General features: G+C 42.4%; 1 protein-coding gene across 3 annotated transcripts; it reads left to right on the top strand.

The window, feature by feature from the left end:
* The first annotated feature begins 1,729 nt into the window (after positions 1-1,729).
* On the top strand, positions 1,730-22,006 carry mgmt (O-6-methylguanine-DNA methyltransferase). 3 transcript variants are annotated; one of them, XM_069658687.1, is made up of 5 exons: positions 1,730-1,759; positions 4,312-4,455; positions 13,191-13,351; positions 17,643-17,782; positions 21,215-22,006. In XM_069658687.1, exons 1-5 carry the CDS (start codon positions 1,743-1,745, stop codon positions 21,341-21,343), a joined length of 591 nt encoding a protein of 196 aa, XP_069514788.1. In that variant the 5' UTR covers positions 1,730-1,742; the 3' UTR covers positions 21,344-22,006. The 3 variants fall into 3 exon arrangements, with proteins under 3 accessions (XP_069514788.1, XP_069514787.1, XP_069514789.1); XM_069658686.1 differs by having other exon boundaries at positions 4,309-4,455; XM_069658688.1 differs by lacking the exon at positions 1,730-1,759 and adding an exon at positions 1,780-1,788.
* Positions 22,007-27,436: the final 5,430 nt, after the last annotated feature.

The following is a 27,436-nucleotide window of genomic DNA, read 5'->3' as shown; positions in this document are numbered from 1 at the left end:
AGCCTTTAAAATACCAGGTTGTTGTGTCACTCACACGCACTTCAGGCTGTTTATTTTAACACAGCATGGCTAAAGTATTTCCTGTTTTTAAAATTAATTATCTGAAGCCATCAGAATTAATAAATGTATGTGTGACCATACATTAAAAATAAAATGTGAAAAACATCTTTGATGTGCCAGCAATAATTAAAATGTATTTACAATAAATATAGGATGACAAAAAGTAAAAGTTACTTTTAAAAAATTAAACTGCACATTTGAGTTTTTTCTCTAAATGTTATAATGCAAATGCAAAAAGCTCCACTGTGACTGCCACATATGATAATTGTTTGGCCACTGAATGCAGCATTAAAATGATTTCAAACAGTATGGCTCAGAAGATCCAGCAGAGGGGGCTGCTTACTGCAATCATATGCTGATTAATTGAGCTTGATTCTCCCCATGCTGCGAACATAAGTTGTCCCACACTGTAGGCTACATGTTGGTATGTGGGTAAAGGTTACGAGGCTTTATGGAAGTCACCTTTTACCACAGGTAGCCCTTCACATCATTTTTGATGAATATTAAGAAAACATTGATTTTCTGATTATCCCTCATCAGCCTATATCAAACTAGGTTATGTTCATTTTTATTAATTGTGCATGTTCCTCTCTAATTAGCTAATGAGAGACAAAAAGCAGGTTTAGAGCAGAAAAATGCAAATGACTCTTAGAAAATAGCACAAAAAAAGTAAATGGCAAGGCTGAGAATCATCCTTCATTGAAATGTCAGAGATAAATGGCTCAAATGTCACATCAATTAAAACGGGGGACAGTTAGTAGTTCATTAAAGAGAGAGCCATATTGCACCGTCGGGTACCGTTGCCAACCCTTACTATCTGGGGCAGACTGGCAGCGGGTCCAGATGGCACGGAAATCCTCACAGATTTCAAAATGGTCTCTGCAGGGGTGGCGTTTTCTCCCCCGCTCCCACCCTCACCGCTGAGACGGGGTGTGGGCCACAGGCCCACGCCGGCCTACACACTCCAAACGGAGGCATGCAGAGAGCTGAAGGCACCAAAGAAAATAAAAATAAAGCTGCCGAGGACAACAGACACTTTTAAACAATACACGACTGATGCCACAATTTTGGTCATAATGACCAAAATATATGCTAAAGTTAAATATATGACTGCTCAAGGCAACATAAGGCAACTCCCTCTCCTTTAAACTGCATAAAACCCCAATAGAAGGATTGTTCGCTGCCCTGTGTTGTGTTTTTCATGATAACATGTCGAGTTTATTAGAAAGTAATACATAAGATGTCAATGCTTGTTGGATCCACATAGGTGTGGGGGGTTTTTTTACCCACAAATATTATGCCTGGGACCCTGAAGACCTCACTGAGAAGCTGTCACTGGAGACACAGAACTGGATAAATGTCTCAGTTATAAGGAGAAAGATAACAGTATTTGAAATTAATGCTCAAAATATGCATTATCATATTTTTTCCTGCTTTAAAAATATCAAGCAAATCCAATATCTAACTCACTATCATTTCTAGTCTTCAGTGTACTGGGGACCCCCTGAAGGACCCCAAATCCCGACTTGAGACCCATTAGACAAGCCTTCTGTGTCTGTCCCCGGCAGGGGGAGGAGCAGAGACTTTTTATCGGCCAATTAGAGAGCAGGAGCGGACTTTTGCATGTTTTGATTGGCCGGCTCGACCAAGCAGTCTGAGGAAACAGGAAGAGACCTTCTACCATGTTTATTTTGCAGAGGTGAGTAAAGCAGGCACAGCTTCAACAACGTGAGCATTTTTAAGGAAATATTGTCAGCAACAGTGCTAATTTACAGTTAGTAAAGCCTTACATAACCTGCAGTTAAAAAAAAATATCCGTATACATTGATGTACCGATGGCTATCTTTTGAATATTTTAGTGTAGCAACTCATGGCACGAACCCACAGTACATTTTTCCACATTTTAACTGCACACTTGGTATGAAAGGTGTGTTTAAATACGTTTTAAGGTACTTACATACTTAAAGAATTGTGTCAAGCTTCGTCTACGTTTCGGCGTGAATTTCCTCAATCTCAAACGGCACAAAATGGACACATGTTGCGTTTTGCACACCTGCGCAGTCGCGGTGCGCTTTCTACTCAATTAATCACGCAGGTTTGACCATGAGCTAGTCTAATGAGAAACGAGTCACATGATTGACGAGCACGAGGATGCTGCCAGTGAATTTTAACAACACAAGCTGCTTATTGTTTGTTGTTTCTCACCGTGAAGAGCTGGGTAAACAACCAAACCTTCAAGTAGTCACTAAGACTAGTCTACTGCGCCGAAAACGGCACAAAACAAACATGATAGCATTATTTTTAATCAGTGGGAGACTATTAGCCAAGGCCATTATTGCCAAAGTCCATTATTCTATCTATGAGTCTATTACCAGCTTGCTAAATGGCAGGCAGTGTGTTCAGAGCTTATCCAAAGTGCACTGTACCATTGTTTGGCTCAGAAATTTCTCGCCTTTATTGTCAGTTCAGGCAAACCCCCGATGAATACAGTGAGAGCTGCAAGAGTAGAAACAAGAAAGTTGAAGCAGACGCATTTGTGATCGCATACCATGACAGATGTGCTGGTGTTGGTGGTGTGTGTGAAAAGGAAGGGGGGCAAACTGCAAGTCTAAATGAAATACTGTAAATGCATGACTACTTCTCATCACATAACGTTGTTTAATCTATAAATAAATGCATCTGTCTTTAAATTAAAGTGCAGACTGCATTAAGCAGTGGAGAATTTTTTATTTATAAAACTATAAATTGTTTGTTTCAGTGCTACAGCGAGTGGTAATCTTTAAATTATTGCCTGCTATAGAAAATGTCACAAAATGGTTAAAATATCCATAACAGTATACTTAAGTTAAGATGACTTCTTAAAGATGCATTCATTCCCCCTGTCAGAATAAAACTCCAAAGCCCCCAATATTCAGTTTACAGACACATGAGACAAAGAGAAAGCATATTGTCACATTTGAGAAACTAGAACTAGGCAGTGTTTATATTTTATTATATGTGTCCTAGATAAAATTAATTAAATGTTTAATTGGTTTAATCAGAATAGTTGCCACTTACAGTTAATTGACTTATTTTCTCAGCTGTACTTTTTGCCCATTGTTTAAGGAACTATTGTACAGACTGCATCTTCATAGTGTTAGATGTTAACTACTGTTTATATTGCGGAGGAAATTCTCCATTAAAGCCTATTTATTTGAGAGCTGCAGCTTTTAGACAATTAATTAAAAGACAGGAAGTATTACTATTTTTATAATACATTTATAACAGTGATTTTTTAAATAGGTAAAACTGTTATCTGGTTACAGCTAAGTATGTTTTTGTTTTGCTCTGATGGTCAGACAGAACAACACATTAAAATGTCACCATGGACATTTTTCACTATTTTCTGACATTTGATAAACAATCAGTTGCTTAATTGGTAAAATAGTGAGTATAATTATAAATAATAGAAACAATCCTAAGTTGCAGCTTTATATAGTCACAATTATAATACAAACATATGAGTTATAATTAATGGATGTGAACTACATGTGCTATTAAACCTGAATAAAGAGATAGATGCTGTATTTGTACCCTTTAGACACTTTTCAGTTCAAGGTTCCAGGAAGGAAAGGTTTCCTTAGTTGAAACTCTTACAATCAATGTGACCTTTATTTATTATAACCCCCATCTCTCAAAAACTCACATATAACGTAGTCAATCATCTCTCCTTCCCTCAAAGTAAAAATAAAAAAGGAACTGCTGTCTGGTTATTGCCAGTATCCATCTCAGTCGTCAGAAAAGCTGCACGTTTTTGCTGTTGTTAAGGGCTGGAAACCAGAATCCCATCGGAGTTGCACCCTAAGGAACAAATTTAATGCTAGAAAAACATCCCGACCATCAACCAAAAATGACGGATTGAAAATAATGTCGAGCTATCTTGGGAATCCCCCACCAGACAAGGGAACAGACTGCATTGTTTTTCTCATTTATGTGATATATAGAACAGAAAGAGGGGAAAAAATGGGCGATTTATTGGTTAGATAGGCGTATTCTTTTCCATGCACAAAAGAAATATTGGATAGTAATGTGGGGGATCAAGTCACATCATGACATTGTTTGGAGGCTAGGTGTTCAAATATGTAAGTCATCATCCGTTGGTGGCCCGCTAGCTTTTCAATAGATCATTCAATGCAAATATGTGTGAGAAATTGTGAAAGTTGCCACATGAATATGTCAATGAACGGAGTGTAATTTGTGCTTCCTTAGCAGGGCAGCGATGAAGAAGCAGTGGGAGAGCCAGTGCACTCAGAAGACCATCTCATTGCTGAGCCCCCTGGGGACCATCCAAGTCAGTGGATGTGAGAATGGTGTGCACACCATCCAGATCCTAATGGATGTCGCACCTGCTGAAAGGTACTGTACAACAGCCGGGATGGTGACGTGATAAACAAAGGTGTGAAATTTACAGGCGGACAGAATCCACTCCTGTGATGGAGTGCCACCATTCCTCATTGGAAGCAGGGCATTTTTGTAGATCCCACAAGAAATATCCGGGAGAAAGTTGGGCAAATATGAGCCGGCACTAGAAATATGAGGGGCACTAGAATACAGTTGGGCTTGAAATTAGATTTCTGATGGCATGTGGTTGTGATTCTTCCTGCAGTATATTTGAAATTTCAGAAAAATAACTTGTTTATTACCCACAGGGGAGTTGATTAGAGCTGATGTCTGTAGGGTCAACAGAGGCCATGGGGAGCATGGACTGTTCGCTCCTGTTTATTTATGTTCCCTCCAAGTTGTATGCAGTAGCTCTGAGTGTCAAGCGACACTCAGAAATGTAATATGTGATTGCATTTCGTGCCCGACCCATCCCTCAAAATTGTTAGAATGTTGACAGTCTTACTGAAGCGATTGAAACTGATTAAATTCTGCGTTAATAAGCGCTTATTCCTTATTTTTACAGGTCCACATCCTACATCTCAGATTAGTTTTGATTAGATTGAAATTAAATATCCATGTATCGCAGATTCGCATTTGATAAACTTGAATGGTTTGGGAAATTAAACCATTTCCAAATGCAGCCGGATAGGAAGCTCTCCTTTTGAAAATGTATGTTCAAATTCTAATTTATGGAAACCCATTAATGACCGTGTATATTATACCTCAACATGTGTTTCCTTCTCCACTGTCTGCTATTTCCTAAAATTCATCAAGCAGTAAAAACATTCCACTTGTTGTTAATGAGTTGAAGTGAGAAAATTAATAATATGGAATTTTGATTATGGAAGATGTCCTGTAACCATGCGCAAGCACCTTTCTCCGTCTCCTTGTGAACAGGGTTTAATTTGTGTGTTCAGGTTCAGTAGGAATATGCAAATGAATTTAATGATTCGCATCACTAGATCATTTCTCAGTTTAATATCATTTGCTACGTCGGTCAGAAGTGAGGCTCCGATCACATCGCTGTCTGTACATTCTCAAAGGTGTGAGCAGGAAATCATTAAACAAAATGTTTAGATTTTTATCTCGACCAGTTGAATGCGACGTTATTGTCACAGGACGGGGGAACTAGAGCCCCCTCAGATATATGGAGTTACACAATGTAAACAGGCATTAAGGGAGGCGAGATAAAGTGACAAAATATAGGCTTATCTTTCCAAGCGGCTTTACATGTAGATCTCACAAAAGCCCGCCTGTAGCAGTAATAGTTCAAATCAGCCATTTCCATTGATTTATTTATGACATACTAAACAAGGCTCTTTCCAGCTTTGGCTGTGGTGTGGCACAGGCTTAGGCAGTCACTGTGATAAATGATCTCTAAGAGCATATTTTGGATAAGGGAAATAGATAAGGTCTATGCATAACATAAAGGGAGACCTACAGTACATATTTGTGAGCATGTCACAGCTTTGACGGCTTATTTAACTGAGTTTGCTTTCTCTGTTTTTTCGCTATTGGTTAGTGTTGAACAGCCGCAGCAGCAGCAGCAACAAAAGCATTTGTGGCATTGATAGATAGTTATTGATAAATGCCATTATAGCTACATAAACGCCCGTGAAGTATTGCTTACACACCATGACCGTCAGCTCTTTCTAATAGAAACGTCTCAAGCCCCTTTTGCTTCCTAACTGATCTTAGGAACATTTCCTAAAATCAACCTCCTCTGCCAGTCTAACGACAGCCCTGAAGGCACCATCAGATGAACAAATTCATTACATCTCAACAACCCCTGTTGGGGCCCTGCGCACCAGCCTCCCTGTTAACCAGCTTTTCCAGCCCTTTTAGTTTTTTAGCATGGCCTCGGCGTTCACAGAAAAATGATCCGCATTTTGTTTACAGGAGATTACTATTATCTGAAATATGATGCTTCTCGCCTCTTTCACACAGAGCACAGACACATAATACCGAGGAAATCATAGAGTACTTTTTTATTAGGGTGAAAAATGAAAAAAGGGCTGGACTCCTGCCCCGAGACATTTTGTGAGCATATTATTTTACAATGCTTTGATCAATTTGTCTGTCAAGCTGGCTGAGATGTGGGGGAGCAGGAAAAAAGCAATTTAGCTTGTGAGGTCCTCAATAGAAATGTACTACAGGAGCCTGTGTATGACATGTTGCATTAGAACCTGAGTAGCCTTTATTGCCTGATAATGTCGCGAGGCAATGCTGATATCAATCACCCTTTAACAGCCAGTGTGATGTGTTTTTATGAAAAGAAAAGGAAAATAATGCATGAAGCATTTCTTGGAAAATAATTGATTTAATTCTGAGCTGAGGGAATTCTACTTTTAACAACATAAAAATATTGTGTCGGAAAAAGCAGGCACAAAATGTGCTAGAAGCTAAAAATTGTTAAGAACAAGCTTTTTGCATACGCTCCTATAGAAAAATTGTAATTAATTTTACACGGATAAACATTCAGTCTCATTTGCATATAGATATAAACAATATATTTGTGCATCTGAATTCCCAGCACACATGGGTCACGTGCTCTGCCTAAAATCCTAAGTGGCTAAAACCCAAAATTATCATTATATTTCCCCGACCATAAATCCGCCTTTTTTCCCCGACACAAAGCCGTATAAATCTGTGTCTGATTTTCACATTGCACATTGTTTTTAGTTAATGATTTTCATCTGTTTGTTGTTGCTGTGATAGTGGGGAAATGTACCATATGCTCCGGCAAAAGACAAATGATTAGCAAATGAAATTCTGGACAGCTGTCTGACTGAAAGCGTTTGGTTGATAGCATTCTGCTACCATAATTAGCTTAAGCTTTGGGTTAATTAACTTTCTACCTGGATATGCATAATAATAGCATTCTGCAGAAAGCCAAGGAGCTTCCAGTATATCAGCAGCAAAGGCTGGCTTTTTATTTTGTATTTCGGCTGCATATTTCAATTTCAAGAGGCGATTTAGCTCGGGAGCATCGTCAAATATTGTAGATTTTACTCCCCAAGCCAGATAATTCTGAAACAATAGGGGTGTATTATGTGGCAGAAATGCCATTTCTGAATGTAATTAAAGCGGATGAAAGCAATCACCAATTTTTAAACGCTTTTGTCTAGCACGAGGCCTACTTGTAAAAAAAATACCCATCAAGAGGAGAAAAGAGGCAAGAGAACCCCCAAGTCCTTATATAAGAGGCCTTTGAGACTGAAGTGAAGTACAACAGTAATTAGTCTTTTGTATGAATTTGCCGGCCATGGTCATGATTAGTTAAGCATATGAGAGGACTGCAGGACTGCATTGGTCTTAAGGAGGAGGGTGTTAAAGTCTATTTATCACCAGTTATCCTCACAGCTTTCCATTATCACTGACAACACTGGATGGGGCCTGAGAACAGCCTAATTGTTCTGAGGTGGAGTGTTTTTGTGTCAAAGCCGTCACCCCGGTCACATTGGCATTCATAAGCAGCCAGACATTTTCCATCTATCTAGCTCTAATACCCAAGCTGTCACAACAGCTTTTACACACTACCAACGCTAGTGTGAAATATCTGAGGTGATGCATTTATCGTTTTTCTCACACTCGTGTAGTGTTGTGAATCAATGTCCTGGTTCACACTGAATAGCGGTATGGTAAATGTGTTCCCTGTTTGGGGCCTGTTTACATGATGTGCTCACACACCGGGAACCATACCAACAACTTATTTCCCCTCCTATTATTCCTCCACGTCTCCCTCTCTCTCTCTCTGTCTCTGGGTCTCTTATATTTAGTCTAACACATCATTTTAATCAGTTAAATTATGATTTTTCTTGATATATAGACACTAAGCCGTGTTCTAAATAAACTGCTTACATTTGTGAGTAAAATGCTTTGTCATACAAACAGTGATCTGCTGATCTGCTATTGAATGAAATCATCAATAAAGCAGAGGGGAGACTTTCCGACGTGGTCCCTTTAGAAATGATATGAATAATTCATCATGTAATAATATTCAGATGATTTTTGTGCTATTTTTTACTGCGGCCTTAGAATATTGTTTTGCATGTTGTGAAGTGTAGTACTCAGCTGCGTATTCATTAAGGTGCTGCTCCCACTGGCCCTTGGACCCATCTGTGCTCTATGTTTATGCCTCCCTCTCTCGGGACCGTCCCAATCAGGCTGCATGTGCCATTTCCTGTGTAAACCAACACCTGTGTAACACACTACCTGTAAACCGCCTCACACAGACGAGACACTGACATTCGCTGGGATGAAAAACTGCAAATGTTGTGGTTTCTAAAGCAGAACCTCCAGGGTGAGGACGGGAGCCGAGCGAGAGTTTCCCCCTCGCTGTAGAGACGCAGCTAAAAGCAGCTCCCGCTGTTTTTTTTTTAATTTTATTTTTTCCCTGCTGTCGACCGGGAAGTTTTTCCGGCACGGGGGTTGTGCTAGTTTGTTTTAGAACTTGATTGGATTCTATATCTGCAACATGCAGAAGTGTACAGTGTGTGACATACTAAGGCAATATGCAGAGAGATGATTCCGCTCTGACATCTTGGAGAGGAGTACGAGTCAATTATGCCCAAGTGTTGTTCTTGCTTATCTTCCTGCGGCACCAAACAAGGATTTAGTCAAGGATTTAGGGGTGAGGGGGCGGTGGTGGGGATCATGGTAAGCGGTTCACAACAAAACACTCAAAACTCCTGGGAGCGGGCACTGATTTAAAAATAAATTACAGAAGACGAAGCGCTAACACTCAAGGGCCCTCAGCAGTGCTGGCGTACACAGGTGAAGATTAGCCTCCTCGCTAATCAGAGGAACAAGGCAGTAATTTGCTCTGAACACAGACAGTAATTAGGACTTGGTGACACTGGATTCCCATAATGCCTTTGAGCTTGACGTGGTCAAATTTTGACAGAGGCTATCCATGCAGGGTCACTGTCCCCCCAGTCTCCCGGCCCTCTTCAGTTGAGGCTCTAAAAGGTCCCTGCAGTTACAGGGGATCCCTAATGTACTTTATGCCTCCCTCACTGGCTCCTTACCATTCGGGTAATTGGAATCTCTTACTGTGGCACTTGAGAATAGAGGCTAAAAACACTATTTGAAACTGCTCAGTAGTCTGTTGTAGATAAACATTGCTGCGCCTCGGTGTGGATACACTACATAATGGAGTAAGAGTTAAGGCTCTGGTAATACATGCCTTCACTGACTCCTGTGGCTAGCCAGTTGGGAGAAGACCTAATTGTTGTGTGCTTTGTTGCCTACTCCGCAGTATTTTACCACCACCACCTTTATGTATTGGATGGAGTGTTGCGGCCTCTTCGGCGGACGTTCGCTAATAAGAAGTTGTTGGATATCTAGAGAGCCGTTTATCCGCCCGGCTTGTTTTTATTTTGAAACAGCGGAGCACAAAACGCGCGCCCCACAACAGAACGGGAAAGCATTCCTTACAGCTTACCACTCCAAGAGCTCTCCACTTTAGTGCTGCAGTAGCCAGATAGGCATCTGAATGATCTTCAAACGGTTGAACGAGCTGCATTGAGCAAGTGGCTTACAATTGTATCACAGCCTCTGGCTCAGAGACCATCAGGATCTTGACATTCATAGAGACATGCTGTATTTTTTTTTTCCCCTTTTTAGACAGTCATTTTAGGCTTTTTTCATGCTCTCTTGAGTCTTTGACGTCTCTGAGTTAAGTATCTGCAGCTATAAGGCTGAGGAAAATATTGGACTGCTCTTGGCCTTTTCTATTTCATCCTCTGACCCGCCATGTTACCCATGATCGGTGAAGGAGAACTCTGGCAGGCTGTGTCAAAAGTGACAGCCGATCGAGTCAGGATGAGCGCCATCACGCTTCACAGGATGGAGGCATGAGTTCTGAGTTTTTCCCCCTTTTTGTGCAATATACCATTACACCCTTCGCCAGATTCCTTTCAATTAGATCCTGTGGTTAACCTGTTTCATTCTTACGTCTGCTGCTGATAGAAAAAGTCTCACTGAAGTCCTGAGCAAGTAGAGACACAGAATATGCCGAGAGGAAATTGACAACGCTTTTTTTTTTCTCCCCTCCTTTTGTCTCCTTTGATTGTTCCTTCCAGGATGAATGAAATAACCTCCCAACATTATATACATGCTCAATTCATTCTTTATATTAGAGCTGGAAAATAGGTAGAACTCCAAATGACTCCCACTTTACGCAGCAATGATTTATGGTAATTGGAAATTGATTGTGACAGGAGCACAATATTAGAAATTTTCTCAAATCACAATCTTGTATCAGGGGAAATATTCTTTTTAGTGCAGCAGATCCTGGCTACTTTGGAATTAGTTTCTTATTTCCTTACCTTTGATGAAACAGTCAAAGCCTGAAGGACGTGGGGGGAGAAAAAAAAAAACAGGATTTTAAGTAGTCGAAAGATAATAAATTAAAAATTAGCTTTAACGAAATTTTAATTGTCTATTCAAGTTTAAACACAGATATTAAAAATCCTGTTTCTAATCACTTCTAATAACGATTGTTATTGATACAGAGGATGGCGGCTACTTTAAGACAGATGGCTCCTCCTCTGAGAGCTTCTCTGTAATCAGCCCGACATTTATTACACTTCTCTAATCTCCCCTTTGAAGGGCAGAGTTTGTAAAGTGCCAGTCTGGACTCTGTAAAGATCATATGATGCTGCTTGATTTGTGATTCATTGAAGCGACTGGAAATGTTGCCAGCACAGGAGCTACATCTCCACTGCCCACATGCTCTTTAAAAACAATCCCCCATTGCACCTAGAGGTGACAGACTTCAGCCCGACTGATGTTGTTCCACTTTTATTTATTTATTTTTGTGTTGTTTACCGGCCATAACATGTACTGCATTGCATTAACTTTTACTACTGTCAATGTTGTATCACTCAGAGCACCTTTTACAGGCGGTGCATCCGCAGCGGAGGGCTGAAGGGAGAGGAAAAATTAGCCACGGTGACAAGTCTGAAGTGTGAGCTGGAGGTCAAAGGTGGCGAGCCTTAAGCAAAGGTGCTCTAGCCTTTGTCCGGTAGATTGTAAGGGCCTGCGGGTCCAACAGGAACATTTCCACACACAATATCCCCGAGCTGTCAGTGTGCAGCGGCTGGAACATCCTCTCAGAGAGAAAGAGAGGCTGTGGAGGGGTAGAGGAGGTGGTGGGAGGAGGGCGGAGGGGAAGGGGGGGGTTTGGAGAGAGGGGAACAGTGGCCTGAAGATCCTTGCCGAGAGAAAGAGAGGTGGGGGGATGGTGGGTGTGTGTCTGGGGGTGTAGGTGGTGGGGAGCCAAAAGAGCTGGAGTGGGAGGATAGAGAAATAGAGAGGGGGGGGAAATGAGGAGGGAGAGCAAGGAGGGGAGGAAGGGGAGGGATAGAAAGGAGAGACAATGACAAGTAGGGGCTGGCTGGGCACTCACCCATGCCGACAGAGATTGCCATGAGCCATGGCCATTGTTTGAGCGGGTCTCAGCACAGGACCCGCCGGTGGGTTTCCGAGTTTTCACCACTCAACTATAAACTGCTGCGCGGTTTATTTAGAAATGAGGGTATTTACACATTTTACTGTATTTACACCCACTGTTAAACGGCACCCGGGAGATTTTCATCACACAGCCACAAACGAGCAGAGGCAGAGCGCTTTCCCTGAAAAAGTGACCCGCTCAAGTCATAACACTCCAGTAAACCTCAGCTTCACATGTCCAATATAAAACGCTGCTCAAACTGTGACCCGCAGAAGTGTAAAAACACTTTAGGGCCGTGTTGTTACGGCGGCCAGGAGAGAGACGGTCTGTGTGTTTAACAAAGTAAATGTCTATTATTAATACCATACAGGATAAGCCAATTTTGAAAAGGGGGCACTTAAATGGTGATATTATTTATTTATAAGTCCTGTACACCAGTTAATGGAATTGGCGGGCCAGCTTTAGATCCACAACACAGCTTGAGGTCCACTTTGCAGTAATGCACATGCTAAGAGAGGACCTTCCCAGTAGGGTCTTTAAGTGTCAAATATGGGTCAGTCTACTTGCGTTGACCTGGGGGGTGGTCAGCAGCGGAGAGAAATTCAGCTGTTAAGTGATGCCAACTCAACCATCGGCAAATTCCTCCAAGCATCTACTCATGCTAAGATGCACGTCCAAGTGCAGCGCTTTGCCGGCCAGCGCTGCTCTGGCCAAAAAATCCATTTATTCTTGTCATGAACTATAAACTAGACCCAAGCAGGGTTGAAGCTGTTGTTAAATCTGAACTTTTTTTTTTTCCTTAACAGCTGCGAGACTTTTAAAAACTCTTTTTTTCATGTCTTTCCCAAAGCTGGTTCTGCTTCCTTAAAGTTGTTTGAAATAAACTGTTAGCACCGTTCCTTATGACCCGACAATGTTTTCTTTCATACTCCATCATGCTGCACTTCGTATAAATATATATCTACTGTTACAAACATCTGGATTACTGTCTTTATATTTGCTTGAGCTTTTTTTTCTTTCTTTCACGGCTCTGATTTTTGCCAGAATGTACAACTTTAGATTTTAAGCACGTTTTGCTTAACAACTTTAGTTTCACTCTGCAAATTATGTCATCTTGCATCTGTGTCACTGCTGGCATGTTATTACACTCTTGTGACATATTTTAGCACAGTTCAACCAAGAATCGGGTATTATGATTGCTCCTCTGATCCCCACCTCAACTCCCCATCCTGCCTTATATCCCTCACAGGAGCGGCGCGGCCCCCCTGAGCTGTGTGGTCAACGATAGCCCGGCAGAAACGAGCCCCGAGTTGCAGCGCTGCGCCGAATGGCTCCAGGCGTACTTCAGTGAGCCGCGGACCACTGGGAGTCTCCCGCTCCCTGCCTTTCACCACCCCGCCCTGCAAGGAGGTCTGTCACGGATAAATATTTGCAGAGCCATGACTGGGATCAGGCTTTCACTCTTAATTGTCAGTTACATCACTTACACTCACTGGCTCACTGTGTTATAATGAAGTATTTTATGGCTGAGAGAGAGGGAGAGAGGAGAAGCGAGGGAGTGGGTGAGCGAGAGGAGAGAGAACAGAACACAGAGCTGTAACTTGGTTCAGTAATCTGTGGCAGCTCTTACCACGCGTGTTAGTCTTGGCAAGCTTTTCCATGATTCTTGGCACATTCTTTGAAACTGATCGAATTCCACTCTTGACATTTTCAGACAGGAAGCTTTTTTCTTCAATGACAACATGTGAATGGTTCTAAAGTTTGAATGAGCTTATTGTTGGCTTGACCAGTCACCTAGGGCGAGTAAAACGAAAGCACCCCAAAAATGGACAATTAGTGTGCTTTCAACTGCTAGTTGCGGCTGCGGAGTGAATGATGGAGGGCGCTTAGGAGGAAAAATGAGGAATTAATTATCCCTGGCGTTTTCTGTTTCGAGGAAACAAGCAACACTCGCAGGCTGACAACTCATTTTTTGAAATCATAAACTTATCGCACTCGTGCCGCTTCCAAAACAATTACCGGCTATTTCTTTGTCACTCTGAGACGCTCGCTGCATTTTAACTTAAAGCGCTCATTTACACCCAGAAGCACACCTACGCAGGGAAAAAAATAACTCTTAATATATGCATTTAACAATTGTGCCTCTCTTCCCCTGCAATCAGGCCTTAGTTGCTCTCTAATTTCATGCAGATCTGCAGTGCTTGAGTGATGGCATTTTCAATGAGCAGGTACTCCATCGAGACCCTGTATACAGCTATGAGTCCCACGCTCCCGCAAAGGCAATGCAGAAATACATCAGGACCAATTACGATATCAACTTTCAGTGTGATTCCCTTCGCCACCAAGTGCTTGTGTACCAGCCCCAGGCTCTTTCAAATCGCATCTCATCTGAAGTCTTTGGGGTTTTAATTAAATTTCAGGATAGATGGAATTCTTCATTAGTACCTGATCTGAATAGGTGATTGTGCTGTGTTCCACCTCTCTCCCTCGCCTGTTGTTTTGGGGCTCAGTAAATACAGGGTTTAGGCTTGGATTGCTCTCAGTAGTCAGAACCATAGGCCATGCCAGTATAAAAATGTTAAATGTGAGCATCAAGAGTATTTGTCTTTTGAGGGAGGAAAATAGAAGGTTTCCTTTTCTTTTTTTTTTTGCTTGTTGATTCAGAAATATTAGGGATTAGTTTCTGCTTTAGTGCCGCAGAAATTCCTCCTCCATCTCGTCCTGGAGCGTCTGCCTGCCTGGGAAAAAAATACAAGTTTAATCAGGTCATTACAATCTGTGACAACCAACTTTTGTTTGCTCAGTTATCTTGTGGGAGAACCTGAACGCGACAGCGCTCTCGCTGCACTTGTCATGTAATATTGAGTTGTGACCTTCACTTGAAGTGTTGCCATGTTTATTTACACATTTCTGACAAAACAAGCCACTTTTCATATTAGCTGTCACGATATACCTGAGCAACAGAGGTGACATGAAAGGAGATACGAGCAGCGGCTTCCCATACTGTCTGACTGATTGTCACGGCAACATCACACGCAAGTTTGGTCGGTGGAGGTAGAGGGATGGCGAGTGCGTGCGCGTGTCCTGCTCGGGGAGCGTGTGTGTATGTGTGCGTGCGTGCGTGCACACGCTTCCTCAGAAAAACACAGACACCATCACGAGTTCTTAAAACGATGCATATTCTTATCTCATTAATTATACATCCATATGTAACAGACGAGAGGATCTTAGTCTCGGTAAGCGGCACGGGGAATATGCGGGGAGGGGGCCAGGCAAAGGGGGGGAAGGGCGCTCTTCAAAGCCCAAATGACTGTGTTCCTGCAGGAGCCTGAACCTCCCCCTGTGCACAGCACAGGGCGAGATGAGACGCTCACCAGGACTCGCCCCTGTGATGTGGAGAGGAATTAGGGAAATGAACGTTTTCAGAATATCGAATAATCAGAGAATCATCAGCACCCCGTCAGCCTTCAAAAGTATGGATCCCTCAAGACTCAAGAGACACTTTGACTGGGAGTCAAAGTCTTCCCTCCCATTAGACACAAAGGATAATGAGGGAGCTGCATTTCCACTATTGTCTTTTTATTGTCACTGCCATGTATGAGGTGACTGTCAGCTGGAAGTCATCTCTCCAAATCTATCATTAGCACGCCTGATGGAGTTCGCTTTATTGTTTTTATTCCTTTCAAATTGCTCTCATATACACAATTATGAGCAGATCAATCACACATGTCAATACGTTCATAATCACTGAATGTGTTCGATTTTTCCTCTGCCTCAATCTGTCCCTGCCGCTGCCTCTGCACTGGCCCCATCACCTGGCCTCACGCTAGGTAATGACCTGTGACATAATTATGGGATGTCTGTAAACATGTAAGTGGTTCCTCTCAACTTTTATTTAAACAATTGACATCACTGCACCCCATCTAAAGAGGGTCCTGACCCCAGACACAGCGTATTAGGCTCTTTATGAAGTATGGGGCTGGGGGACCGCTCGCCAAATCATTGCTGGTCACCTCGAGTGACCCGCATGAAGTCTCTGTCACTAACACTGATGAGGGCAAAGTTCTTTAACCTCTGTACGGGCGGATAGAAGAGCGCGCGCGCACTTGTTTTTTTGTGCAGGACTGTTCGAGAAGTGAAACCTTCCAGGAGAAACATCTGCTCGGGATTTTAAAAAGGTGTAAACAGCCCTGTGGCTTGTTGCTCGGTCTGCTCGTGGGCGAAAGTGTTCTGCTGGCGTGACACCGACTTTGGTTGTTTGTCAATAACGTTTGCATCAACAGGGATTTGTCATAGCCACCGTCTGGGCAAGTTGTCATCTACCCACCAGTGACAAAGTGATATCAATGTGTACCGCGCTCGTCATGTGGCCAAATCCGAGCTTTATGAGGGAGAATAATGCATAAAAGACATTTCAGGGGTGTATCTTATCTCCTCATAACATTAAGTCTGTCTGCGTAAGAGCCCGTCATCTCGTTGACAGCGTGATTATTACCTGAAAAATTATTAAACAGTACCTACGGGCCTTGTTCAAGACAAAGAACTCACATGGGTGCGCATCAATCAAATATATCCCCTTTAGGTTTTACACTTATTCCCCCCAGTTTAGGCAAATTGCCTTGTTCGCGTGGCTTTGTGTAGCGGAGAGTGACTATAAGGTAGCGAGGGAGCCTGGGGAGCAAAGGATGTTCACTCTGTAGAAGAGAGACAGGGGTGTGACATGTTTTCACACAATGCCAATTTAGAGGGATTTCTCATAGATCACTTGTCATGTGCTCTCTTAGACCATATAAATGAGAGAGAATGGGAGATCACTAATTGAATTTTCATGACTGAGTACATGTATATACTAGAAGAGTGTCACCCCCTCTTGATAACGAGACTATTGTTCCCCATCTTGTTCTCCGAGCTAAAAAAAAAAAAGTGTTGTTCGCTCGCTACACGAGCTCAGAGCGTCAACGTCTCGAGGTTTTTTCAAGACGCTTCAAATACTTTTCTCCCTTTTTTCTTCAGAGCTAGACAAACACGCCGCTCAGTCACTGCCTGGTAATCCAGAAAAAAAAAGATAATGCTACCGCTAAAGTGCTAATGAAATCAAAGCCGTTAATGTGGTCGGTTAAGCTGCGGATGATTTGAAGAATTCCGCCATTTAAGCGAAGATGATATAATGAATCTACTCTGAATAGAAAGCAATTAAAAGGACAAATTGGTCTGATTAACCTCAAAGTCATCCCACTGCCACAAATGGTATGCAACATTCAAATTATTATTATTAAAAATCTGGAGCAGATTTGCAGTCTTTTTGGCCTCTCTTAATCCTTTTAAATGAAGGAGCGAACTTTTTTAATTTTAGCTGTGACCTTTCAAAGCATAACCTAGATTTTTCTGCCAGAGAAATAATTTTCTCCCATCCGCTGCTGTGGCGTGTTGATACTAGTTCTAAGGTCAAATTGAGGGACTTCTATGTATTCAGTTGTTTAATGAGTGCAGTGAGGGAAAAGAAGTGGGAGTCAAACAGGGTCGTACTGGACCTCAAACATGCGGATGGACTTTATTACGTTGATCAAAATGTAGTGATGTCTGAAATCATGTTCTAAACTGTTGTGTTGTTATCATCATCCTCACTCAGCCGTCTGTTTGATTGATTAGACGAGTAACCCTCTCTCTCTCTCTCTGTCCTCCGCTCTGTGGAAAAAAAAAGACGCCTTCACCAGCCACGTGCTGCGCGTACTTCTGAGGGACGTGAAGTTTGGAGAGACGGTGTCGTACAAACGCCTCGCCGAGATGGCGGGAAACCCCAGAGCGGTGCGGGCGGTGGGAGGGGCCATGAGGAGGAACCCGGTGAGTGTGGCTGACATTGATTGACAGGTCTTCTCGCTTACTTACTTACTTCATTTAGTCGGAGAGGGGAAGTCACTGCTTTTCATGTTTGATGGAACTTGTGTTTTGTGTGCAAACAAACACTAAAGCTGCCAATAGTTATTAGTTTTTTATAATTAAATACTATAAAGGGTTTTTAAAAAGCACCCTGATGTCACTTGTTAAACATAGAACAAATTAGTCCATTGACAGAATATTAATAAGCATCTATTTTAACTTTAACTCTGTTAATCAATTGAGTCACTTTTTAAATAAGAACTCTTGTCATTCTTCTTTTTTTTTTCATCACCACACACAGAAATCTTTTTGTTTTAGATTGTTTGACATAAAAAAAAAGACTTTTGAAATGACCTTGGAAATCGATGGATATTTTTCACACTTTTTGGATGTTTTTTAGACTTGAGAATTAAGTAATCAATGATAAAAATGATCATTAGTTGTGGCCGTAATTAAATACCCTTAAATACAATGTGGATTATGTGAAACAACCAATTGAGTTGCAAAAGATTTTAAGGTTTTAAATCAAAATTTTAGAACGTAATGATCATAAAACAGTTTAGAATGAGGTTAAATAAATTTATAATTAAAAAAAGATAATACTTTATTGATCACCAGAGAAATTCGGGTGTTGCAGCAGCACAGAGACAGAACAAAACACAAAAACAAGAATGGATCAAATGAATAAAAATAAAATACGATGTATATACATATGTTATACAAGTAAGAGGAAGTGACAAGTTAAAGCGACAGTTATGGGATAAAGTGAGATAATACAGTATTGTATGAGGTCTAAGGTTTACAATATAAGGTGCAGTATAAAGGGGCAAATAAATACAGTGCTGTATATTACAGTATGAACATGTTTATAATTTAGTAGGAAGAAAAAATGTAGTATAACAGTGAAAATTGCAATTATATAGTATAATATAGTGTTAGTAATTAGTAGTGTAATATAATATAATATACAGTATGCTATTGTATTAACGTAATAATGTATATTATGAACATACAGAATACTAGATATAATATACTATATAACAGTGACTAGTAATAATAATAGTGTAAAATAGTGCAGTATAATATGGAGGTAAGTAGTAAGTACAGTACAGTATATGTAAGTCAGAACAACAGAGAGTCAGTGAAGTGAGAGTTCAGCATGATGACAGGTGAATGACTGAATAAGAGAATGAACAGTGTGTAAGGCAAACTGTGTCTACATTTAAACACTGAAAATACATGAAAGTTGATTATAGATGAAATAGTTTGAGTTTCTTCAGGAGGCCCCGTCTACAAAAAGTACATCACTAGAGTTTTCCTTTAAAGTAATTTTCAAACCGTCTTCCTGTCGGAGGATGTGTGCAATCTAAACCGTAGGTGTGTTGGAATATGTGCAACGTGCGAGACAAACGCCTCCCTCTGAGCGCGGCTGAGACGTGAAAGTCTACCTACAGCACGATTTTAAGCCCACACCTTTTGTTCCCGTCCTCTCAAGTCTTTACTGTAGATGTTCGCTACAAATCTCCGCTTCTTGTCGGAAACCTGGCCCGCATCGTTTTTTTCGCCCGTGAATCCACTGTGTACAAAATGGAGGGCTAGAGGGCAAGTGGTGTGTCTTCTTTTGATCAAACCCTTTGATCAAAGCCCGTTTAGCTCTGCCCATGTAGTGCTGTGGGCACCACCGGTGTGCTCTGTGAGGCAGAGAGCACTCCTTGTGCAGAAATGCAGCCAGTGAGATGTTCTCCCTCTTATGTGAAACACCTTGTGTACATCCTCATCTCAGATTTTAGTTTTTCCTCTGACATCTTTTTTTGTCATTCAGGTGGAAGGAAAAATAGTTCCCTGTAAAAAACAAAGTGATTTCAACACAGAATAAACCCTAAAAAATACATGTTTCTTGTTTTTAAAACTATACAATAGCCTCTTTATATACTTGAATATTACATTAGCCAATGGCATTGCTTCTGGATGGCTGTATAATACCTCTCAGTCTCATGTTTTACAGACATTTCTCCCCTTTCGTCAGGCAGGCTGGGAGCCTGAGCCCTCAGCTCCTGATACAGATCCAGAGTCAGATTGTCAGTGTCAATTACTTGTCAGCAGCGCTGCTCCACTCAGGCTTCAGCTGCGAAAAGCTCAGTGTGCTCAATCGATCCTCGCCTCTCTGTGGCACTTCTTCTTCACCAGGATTTGAGTATTGATAAGCCTGGTGTAGTGCTCTTTTCCCCCCAAGTGAAGAGGCAGATCCGAAGGCCTTGAGGGTACCCTGCTCTCCCTCCAAACCCGGGGAACAGTATTGATCGGAATACTCGAGCAGTATTTCTCTCTCTGCAAGGTTAATCTGGGGCTCGGAAAGTTTTATTGCTGTTGATATGGGAGCGGGTTTAATGATGGATTTGAACCGAACACACACTGCATGTCCAACTTTTCTGTAAAAGGCTGGAGGTGTCAGGATAACACGTTTAAATTAGAGAGAAAGAGTCACAGCAGAGAGGCGTTTGTGATGTTCCTCCTCGTACTGTAACAGGAACAGAACGAGGGCACCATTAAGTATTGTTTTAAAGGAATTAATTGCTGTGATTCACTCCAACCATCTCCACTCTCCTTGTTCTGAATTCACAATGATCGAAGTGTTTTAGGCTTGCTTGTTTAATCTTTCTCCAGCCATTTAGTTTACAAAGAACTCGGGACCCCCCTGGCAGTCGTCTGCAACAAGAGTAAACGCTCCACCGACTTCCTCTTTTTAATGATCACAGGGTTATCAGATCTTAATGTTGACACCCTCTCGATTGAATATTCATCCTGCTGGTGTTTTTGCCCATTAATTTTTGATTGCTTCTTTGCTTTACACTATTAAAGAGTAAAAAACATTTATACCCAAAGACTGAGCCATCACCCTGAATGTGGATTTGCGCAGGATCAAAACAGACACTTCTGGTGTGGCACTTTGTTTTCATGCCGTGCACCGACATGAAAAGGAAAAGGAAAGTGCACATTCAATATTTCCTGCACGTTGGGTACTTTTAAGTCGCACCGTTTATGTGGTAAATCAGATTCTTTAATACATAATACATAGCTACTATCAACACCTCTGACTGTTGCGTGGCTGTGACAAAAGATGTTAGCGTGAGAATAAAAAAGCAGGCATGTGTGTTGTTTTTTCCCCCCAAATATCAGGTTTTAATAGCGCAATATATTTATTGTGCTAACAGCATTCATCCTTCATTTGATTTATATTTTTAAACTTAAAACATGTGAATGGGAAAAAAAGCTTTATTTAAAAAAAGCTTCACATGTCTCCTTTCTTCCTGCATTTCAGCTAAACTTGTATTTATTTCCTCACAGTTGAATATTGTTCCCTCTCTCTCTCTCTCTGTGTGTGTCTGTGTGTGCCAGGTTCCTCTCCTCATCCCCTGCCACCGAGTCATTTCGAGCAGTGGACAGAGCGGGCCGTACATGAGCGGCAAGGGCGACCATCTCAAACAATGGCTGCTCACCCATGAGAGGCAGAGAGGGGAAGGCTAAAGCATGACAGGGGCCGACTGTCCTTCATTCAGTACACACACACACAGAATACACGCACCGCACGGGCACACACGCAAAGACACACGAGGACAGTGTTAAAAGAAAAAAAGCACAAACAGGGCCGTAAAGTTTAGCGTGTTTGGCTCACTCTGTGGAACAACTGGAGGTACTTGTAGATATCCAGTTAATAGTTCTTTTTTACATCTAAGAATAGAGACGCTGCATAGTTAATGCGAAACAGAGTTGTTGCAGAATTAGAATGTACAAAAATAACTTAAACAGAGAACAGTAGGAATTACAAACATATGCTCCCGTGGGTCTCCGTTGCGTTTGCCAGATAGTGCTGGAATGGTTTTTCTAAAGAATTATTATTCCCTTAAAAATATGTCTCTCGCATTGTTGTTGTTGTTGTTTTTTTTTTCTCCTAAGCAGAATTAGTCTTTGTACCTCTCGTTGGTTTTTTAATTTCCTGCCAAGTGAATGCTTTGTTCAACATCCAGTGATAAAGGCTCTGAATTTTACTGCTACAAAGCTTTGTAGTGAGCATTTGTTTTGTCTTCATTTAGATCTCATTGTTTGCTCTCGCCTTACCATCCACCTAGAGTGCGACGTGTCTTATGCATTATATACTGCACTTTTGTAACGCGTTTAAATAAACACACCTCAAACTGACAAACCCTGCCTTTTCATCATTTTAATTGTGTTTAATTTTAAAATTGATTCCATGTAGCGCTCGCTCAGTTCAGCTCATAATTAATTATGCTGTATGTCTTCTCTGCTCGCTGCAGCTCCCTGCATGTCAGAGCTCCCCTTTTTTTATTTCTGAGGAGCGTTTTCCATTAGAGGGCAGTACAGAACGGGAAACAGGAATCAACATTTCAACCTTGAATTCATCCTGCACATTTAATCTGTAACTTAAATGTTTATGTGTTATTTTATTTCCATCACATCCCTCTTTAATCCCTCTGGGATAAATTATTCCTTCTTTAAAAAGACCATATGGAGAGGGCAGCAGTGGCGGCGTGTGTTTAGAAATAAGTTGCTTTAATTGAATTTGTCCTTTACTTTTATTTCCCACTTTTCCTCACAATGATCTGCTCTAACTTCAGCAGTTTAGTCTTTTTTTCCTCTTCAATTCCTCATTCTGCTAACAGTCTAGTGCAGCTCCAGAGTGACCCTCACTCGCCCGTAGTTATTCCTCTTCTGTGCAGCCCAGGTAGCCTAATAATCCACCCTCCAAAAATAACCTCGGCTCTAACCTTTACAGAACCAATTCAAGTGGCCCGCTCGCTGAATACATTTGAACTTTGCTGCATTTTTGAATTTCTGATCCGATCCGGGCTCCGTGTGGCTGTCTCGCCGTGCTGCTGGACTCGCTTGCTCTGCTGTTGGAGGAGCACCGTGGCAGCGGAGATGTTGAGGCAGCAGACAGGCAGATGAAGAATGAGACTCAGTCTGTGGTTTCACAGAGGGCTAATGATGCCTGTGGTGACTACAGGCTACAGTCAGCCCCCTAACGAAGGGAGCTGTGACACAGCCACAAGGGGTCCCATTTAAGCCAGGCGCACTCTGAAGTGCACTGTAAGCACCCTCCTTTTTTTTTGCTTGTGGCTAAGTAAATTCTAAGGAATGCTATGAATTTAGCAACCAGAGATACTGATGTCTGCAGAGTTCTGTGGTTGGATGTTAAAAAACAAGTCCAGCATGAAAGCTGCAGACATGCTGCCAGTAATTGGCCATGTAATTGCTTCGGTACCAGAGGAATCTCTTTAATATAATTCACACCTTTTATTTCCTCCGTTCTTTCCTCCATTTTCACATCATTTTAGTGGTTATCAGCATAAGCAGCAGTGTTATTATTATGTCTGTATTATTTTGTCGTCCATGTGTACCACTTCCGTATCATGCTGGCTCCCAGATAAAAAGGAATTAGATTAAAAGAGGCTGAGACGATCTCATCATCCGCACTGTTAATCTCTGTGAAACCTTTAATTTTGGCCTAATATCTGCCTCCATTTCCGAGCGAGAGACGGAGACTACACGAGCGCGTGTGCTGCGTGCTCGTGCGTGTGTTTGTGTGTGTGTGTGAGCATGTGGCCATGCGTGTTGGTGTGTGCACATGTGTATGTCCATATGTGTGTGGGTGAAGTGGATGATATTGAGTCTGACTTCATAAATCACCCAGACACTGATAAACTCCCCATGCACCCACACACCGCTAATGGGCAACCCTTAAGGAGTGTGAGTGTCTCGTGCGGCGTTTGATTCAACATTTATTAACCCCCTCACACACACACACACACACACACACACACACACAGGCTCACTCTCCCCTCACATACGACATACACTCATTTGAGCCCCCAGAAAGAGCGAGGATATAGTTGGTGGCATTCGCAGCGTTAGTGCAGTTTTTGACCCGGCCGGGCCGTATTAATCTTAGCGGATAGTCATAAAATACATTTTAGCTTATACAACAACAACAACCTCTGCATTTCCCAACATTAGTTTCCTTCTCATAACTTATATCCTGTCTCCAACTCCCCACTTCCCATCTCATATCCTGGCACCCCTCCTCATTATAGAACAATTTTCTTCCCCCACATCAAATACAAACACACTCTGCGCTTCCGTCTCTTGCTCTTCATACATGTCGGCTCATAATTCAAATGTTATCCCAACCTGCAACCCCTCGGTACGAGTCTGGAGCTTAGTGGGGACCCTGCAGAAGTTAATCCTGCAGCCACATCAGTGGTTCATAAATAGCTGCTTTTATTCTTCCTAAAAAGTTTCTTTGCTTAAAAAAAAAAAAAGAAAGAAACTTTTTGGAAGATATTAACTGCGAGCTGAGCGCTGCTGCTGGGAAGCCAGAGGAGTATCCGGCATGCAGATAGGCAGCGTCCAACAGTCAGTCAGACAGATAGGCACAGGGATAGATAGCTGGATAGACAGACATTAGACTGGGGCTTGGCTGCACTATCAGGTTTCCTCCCCCTCTGTCTGTCTGCCGGGACAGCCGGGGCCTCGGAGGCCCTGACACCGAGGCACCGCGCAGCCAGTCACGACAGCTGCCACAGCAGCATCTAATACCAACACACTCCACGCTACGCCACAACTACAAAGACAAGTATCATCTCAAACATGGCAGACTTTGATGCTCTTGTAATGATCTTTGTGTTTTGAGAGAGAACGAGGGAGGATGGAGGATTCGTATGGTGCCTTTTTGTTTTGTTTTTAAGAACAAAGAGACCCCCCTCCCTCCATACGAGCGGGTTCAGGACAGTGATGATGAGACGGAGCAGGATTAAATGAGAAAGTAAAAGAAAACCCTGAGAGGTATCAGCGTGCGAGCGTGTGCGTGTTAGTAACCTTGTATCAGTGTGTCATTGTAACCTTCTGAACTCGAGTGCTGGTCTGGGGGTCTCTAATTAGGACCGGCTGATGAACGGCCATGCATAACGTGAGAGCGGGTGCCTGCGAGCGTGTATCAATCTGTGACTATACCTCGGGGTTGTCAGCGTGGTAAGGAGAGTGTCTCAGCCTGGAGAAAGTGCAGGTCTAGCCTTGGTCATGTTGACGGAGGGGCGGCACTTCAGAGGCTCCAGGACCCCATGGCACCAGTCTCCCCAGTCCCCCCAGACAGACTGGGAGCATCTGGGCTCTGTCAGCGCCTCTGGCCCCCGCAGACTCCGATCTATATGACGGGGGAGAGGAGTGGATTGGATCAGGGCGAGGGAAAATATGAGCCAGATTCCTCTGCCTTGTGCAAAATGCATGCTCTGCCAGTTAGCATGTTACATGTGTGTGTATGTGTGTGTGCGGTTGCATTAAGGCCTGATAACAGGTCCTACTGATTAATTTTGTATGATGTGAGATAGCGCTTATTGATTAGCGGCTAATGCTGGAAAAAGTCCTCTCTTAAGATTGTCCAATTAAGCATTAATTAAAAGTGTGCAGCTAAAAACATGCAAAGCACGCTCTGAGCGGAAAACTCCAGATTAGACTGACAGATTTCCTTCCAGAGCTTTCTTTATGAACGCCGGCGATGATTTGATCAAGCGGGCTATAGCTGCATGGAAACTGATACACACACACAAGACTAATTAATCCATACACTAAATTAGAAATATAAATTGTGGTCCCAGTTTAACAAGGTCAGCTTTAACTTCTCCCTTTACACTTTATTTAACTGTGCAGAAGGAAAAAAGGCAGCCCTATCAATGTGCTTCGCTTATTATGATTGACGATTGATGATTAAGTCCTCCAGCTGACACACACCAGCAAAGCCGGTGAGTTGGAATTGGATGTGACACATACACAGTTCTGCGTGTTAGGTAATTCGTTGACGAGGGGCCAAATTCATTTATGGAACAGCGGTATTGGCAGGCATGGACACTCTCTGCAAAAACAACGATAATCACAGAGGTTTGGCGCGGCGTGACAAGGACTCTTCAGGGAAAGGCCCTTACACGCTGCTTTGTTGGCCGTCCCTCCCTAAGATGGAGGGAAACATCCGCCGCTGTTCTTAAGATGAGAGCCGCTCGGAGCGGGAGGAGAGAGCTTCATGTAAGGTGTGGATGCTGTTTAAAGGGCTTGATGAGCACTTGTTGGGTCTGCTGTGATGGAGTAGCTTGTGGTCCATTAAAATATCTGGATTTAATAAATATAAATCTTTACTTTTAGCGGGAAGAAATAGTTTTTTTTTAGTGAGGAATTGATGAAATAAAGTCTCTGATAAATCCCCTGTAATGAAACATGAGGGGGACCCAGTCTCAAGCCATTTAATCTCTTTTCGCATTCTCCATTTTTTCTGCTAATGAGCCTTATTGACAATCAAACAGAAGCTGTCATCCCCCAGGATGCAACACTCCCAGCCCCTGCGTGTTTGTCATAGTGTCCTGGCAATCAGAGCCGCCTGCAAGACCAGGCTGGCAGTTAGTGGTTCTCACAGCAGCACTGCCTGAAAATGGCACACTTCCTGTAGAGTTGCAGCTGCCACCTCTGCTACTTCCATTACTTTCTATAGCATGCAGATGTTGTATCAACATTCCCTGCCAAGGGGACTGCAATAACTGTGAGATTCATGCCATGTTTCAGAGGCACGTCAATTTCTCAAGTGGCACAATTAAAGAGGGAAATACAGTACCGGGTTTTTCACAGGCGCTGAAATCGGAAAAGGGCTTTTTCACTTTTTTTTTTTCCTTTCCAAAAAGGGGGGCTGTTTCATAAGGGTTCAGAAATCCACCCGATTTTTACTGCCCTTTTCCTGAGTGGAGCTGTTCTGTGAGCCTTTGTGAGGCAGACCTGTCGTGACCCACAGCGGATATGGAAATGGGGCTAAGGTTTTATGGGCCAAACGGATTGGACACAGTCAAGCTCAGGGGGCATGAATATTGGATGTTATTTCTGGTCCCTTTTTATGTAATCCATTGCCAATACATTATTAATAGATGATATCATATCCAGAACTACTGGACAAAGCACTACAGAGGGGCGCTATGAAAGGAGCTCTATGTGCTGGAGACTGTGGCAGAAAATACAGTTGAAGTGATATTATTTTATCACCGTAGCCTAACACTCCCTGACCAAGCAAGTCTTTACAGCGAACATTTTTTGGACAAAGTGAAGTTCATAGAAGAAAAATATAGTGAATACTCCTCCTGCATTTGTGGGTTTGAAATACACTGAAACATTGATGAAGTATCAAATGACACCCAAATACAAGTTTAATGGATTTTGAAGCACTGGGATACTTTGCTCATCCTCCTTGACTGCAGTGAGTGAAGTGGAAATCTTTGGCGAGGATCTGGAGTTTTTCCTCGCAAAGCTCGCCTGCCTGCGCGGAGTAGCAGGGGAGCCGAGTCTTATCTGATGTGCCGATCCACTGACAGGAGGCTGTGCTAATGTGCTAAAAAAAAGGGGGTCAGATTTTCATATGTAGAGTTGTTCTAAAAAAGGTCAGACGCTCTTCTTTTGATTCATTGTGGTCTTGAAGTTGCGCTCTGTTTTTGTGAGTCACAGCCGCAGCGCACGTATCCTGCTCGTGTGTAAACTTCACGAGAGTTGCGGGCGCTGTCAGGAAACACAATCAGC

This window comes from Semicossyphus pulcher, unplaced genomic scaffold, assembly GCF_022749685.1.
Source record: "Semicossyphus pulcher isolate SPU_LCO1_2020_fin unplaced genomic scaffold, fSemPul1.0.p SCAF_12, whole genome shotgun sequence".
Lineage (NCBI taxonomy): Eukaryota > Metazoa > Chordata > Actinopteri > Labriformes > Labridae > Semicossyphus > Semicossyphus pulcher.
The sequence above is the reverse complement of the archived record's forward strand: the minus strand, read 5'-3'. Positions and strand labels throughout refer to the sequence as shown.